This window comes from Corvus brachyrhynchos, unplaced genomic scaffold (assembly GCF_000691975.1).
Source record: "Corvus brachyrhynchos isolate BGI_N302 unplaced genomic scaffold, ASM69197v1 scaffold317, whole genome shotgun sequence".
NCBI lineage: Eukaryota > Metazoa > Chordata > Aves > Passeriformes > Corvidae > Corvus > Corvus brachyrhynchos.
Window position 1 is genome coordinate 349,809 of NW_008239295.1, and position 2,030 is coordinate 351,838.

General features: G+C 46.2%; 1 protein-coding gene across 1 annotated transcript in view; it reads left to right on the plus strand.

Moving 5' to 3' along the window:
- VWF (von Willebrand factor) overlaps positions 1–2,030 on the plus strand; it is a 123,851-nt gene that overhangs the window by 43,477 nt on the left and 78,344 nt on the right. The window contains exon 18 of the mRNA XM_008638545.2: positions 1,127–1,287. Coding sequence (XP_008636767.1) covers positions 1,127–1,287 — 161 coding nt within the window. The remainder of the gene's footprint in view (positions 1–1,126; positions 1,288–2,030) is intronic.

Here is a 2,030-nt window from a genome sequence, read left to right on the forward strand (position 1 = left end):
CACGTTTCCCATCAGTAGACAGGTTTATCAAATATTTGACTGTGAGGCGTGCACGGGAACACTTCCAGCATCTAATTGGGGCTTGCAGCATTGGAGAAAGGCCGGAAGTGCTCTGGGATCTTTTGGGGTTTCCCACTGATGGAGCTTATGGGATTGCCATGGGATAGGGGGGTTTGAGACTGGATGCATCTCAGAGGGGACAGGGCTAGTGTAGCTTTGGGAAGGCCTGGGAATATCCAGGAGTTGGACTTGGTGATCCTTGCGGGTGCCTTCCAACTCAGGATAAGCTATGATCCCTATGGGAACACCAGTAGAGCCAAACACGGTGTCTTCCATGGCACACTGACAAATGCACCTGTACATGGGGTCTGGAGGAAATTTGTGGTTGATATTAGCCTGTGCCTTGGAGACAAAGGGTTATTGTTTGTCTTTGCACCTTCTAAGGATAAACCACCTGCTAGTGGAAAACACTGTAAATCCCTCTGTAGGTACAGGGCAGTGACCTGCTTAATGTTGCTTGCTAGGACACCAGTGACAGTGTCACTGGTTGGGTCACCTGTTCTTCAGGTGAAGCCTTCCAAGTGAATATCTCACCAAACTCTTCCCTTAATGCTCCTAAGACGTACTTTTCCTGGTATTAGTATGTCAAAGCTGACAAAACCTCAGAGAGGCATATTGCTAGTACCACTTGAAATAATATCCTAGAGCTTCTTGGGACACTCTGATCTCTCAGATCCTGAAGTCTCAGAGTTTGTATTTAAACTCAGGGCAGTTATGGGAAATGGGTCTAACTAGAATAATATACGATGCTGTTGCTTCTCAGAATATGAATTTTCTGACTTTGTACAGTGCCTACAGGTGTTTGCATAGCCCCAGAACAGTCTGGAATTGCACTTGTATGTTTAGTGCAGCTTTTTTGTGTCAGAATTAAATACCTGCTTTCACGGCAGCCTGAGGTCACTCTGGGAGGTAGGGGCTGCTTTCTTTGCCATATCATGTGTAGTGGTGTTGCTCCAGGCTATATTCTAAATTTTCTAATCAAAATCTTGATCCGCTTTTTGGAAAAATACTATGCCAACAATACTTGAGTTCTAATTGCAATTTCTGTAAACTAATGTCTTTAAAGTAAAAAGGAGCTTGACATGCAGAGTCCCCATGGAAAAAATTATCTGTCCTGCCAACAACCCACGAGCAGAAGGAGTGGAATGTACCAAGACCTGCCAGAACTATGACTTGGAGTGCATCAGCCATGGCTGCGTATCTGGATGCCTCTGTCCAAAAGGGATGGTAAGCAGGTTTCAATACAGCAGGGAGAAGCAGGTCCTCTTTGCTTTCTTGCCTTCATTCTGTCCTACCAACAGTCTTCTTGCAGCTTGGGAATAAGTGGTTGTGAAGTATTGACTGTCAAGCTGTGGCTGGCTTAAAGAATGTGTATTAGTATATCTTCATTGAAGTTGAACTTTAGCTCGTAAAAATAATTCATAATCAAAATTCCAAAGCCTGATTTGAAGATGAGTTTATGTTTTCCTTCAGCTCTGCTCTTAAACCCCTCCTCAGTCTTGCTGAACTTTCTCAGAGACAGAAGTACACAGATGCCCATATTCAGGTTGATCAGAGGAATGGAGCACTTCTCCAAAAAAAGGCTGAGAGAATTGGGATTGTTCAGCCTGGAGAAGGGAAGGCTTTGGGGTGACCTCAGTGTGGCCTGAAGGGGGCCCACAGGAAAGATGGAGAGAGACTCTTGACAAGGGCCTGGAGTGACAGGACAAGGGGCAGTGGCTTCACACTGACAGAGAGCAGGTTTAGATTGGGTATGAAGTAAGAAGTCTTTACTTGTGAGGGTGGTGAGGCCCTGGCACAGGTTGCCCAGAGAAGCTGCAAATTGAAGGCTCTCTGTGAGAAGGAACGTGAGACATGAAACTTGCTAAGATGATGCCAGAGTGTGTCTTGGAATTGCAGGTGGTGTACTAAGCACACTTTTCTTCCCCCCCCCCCCCCCCCCACCACCGCTCGCTCTGCCCTGCTGGTTG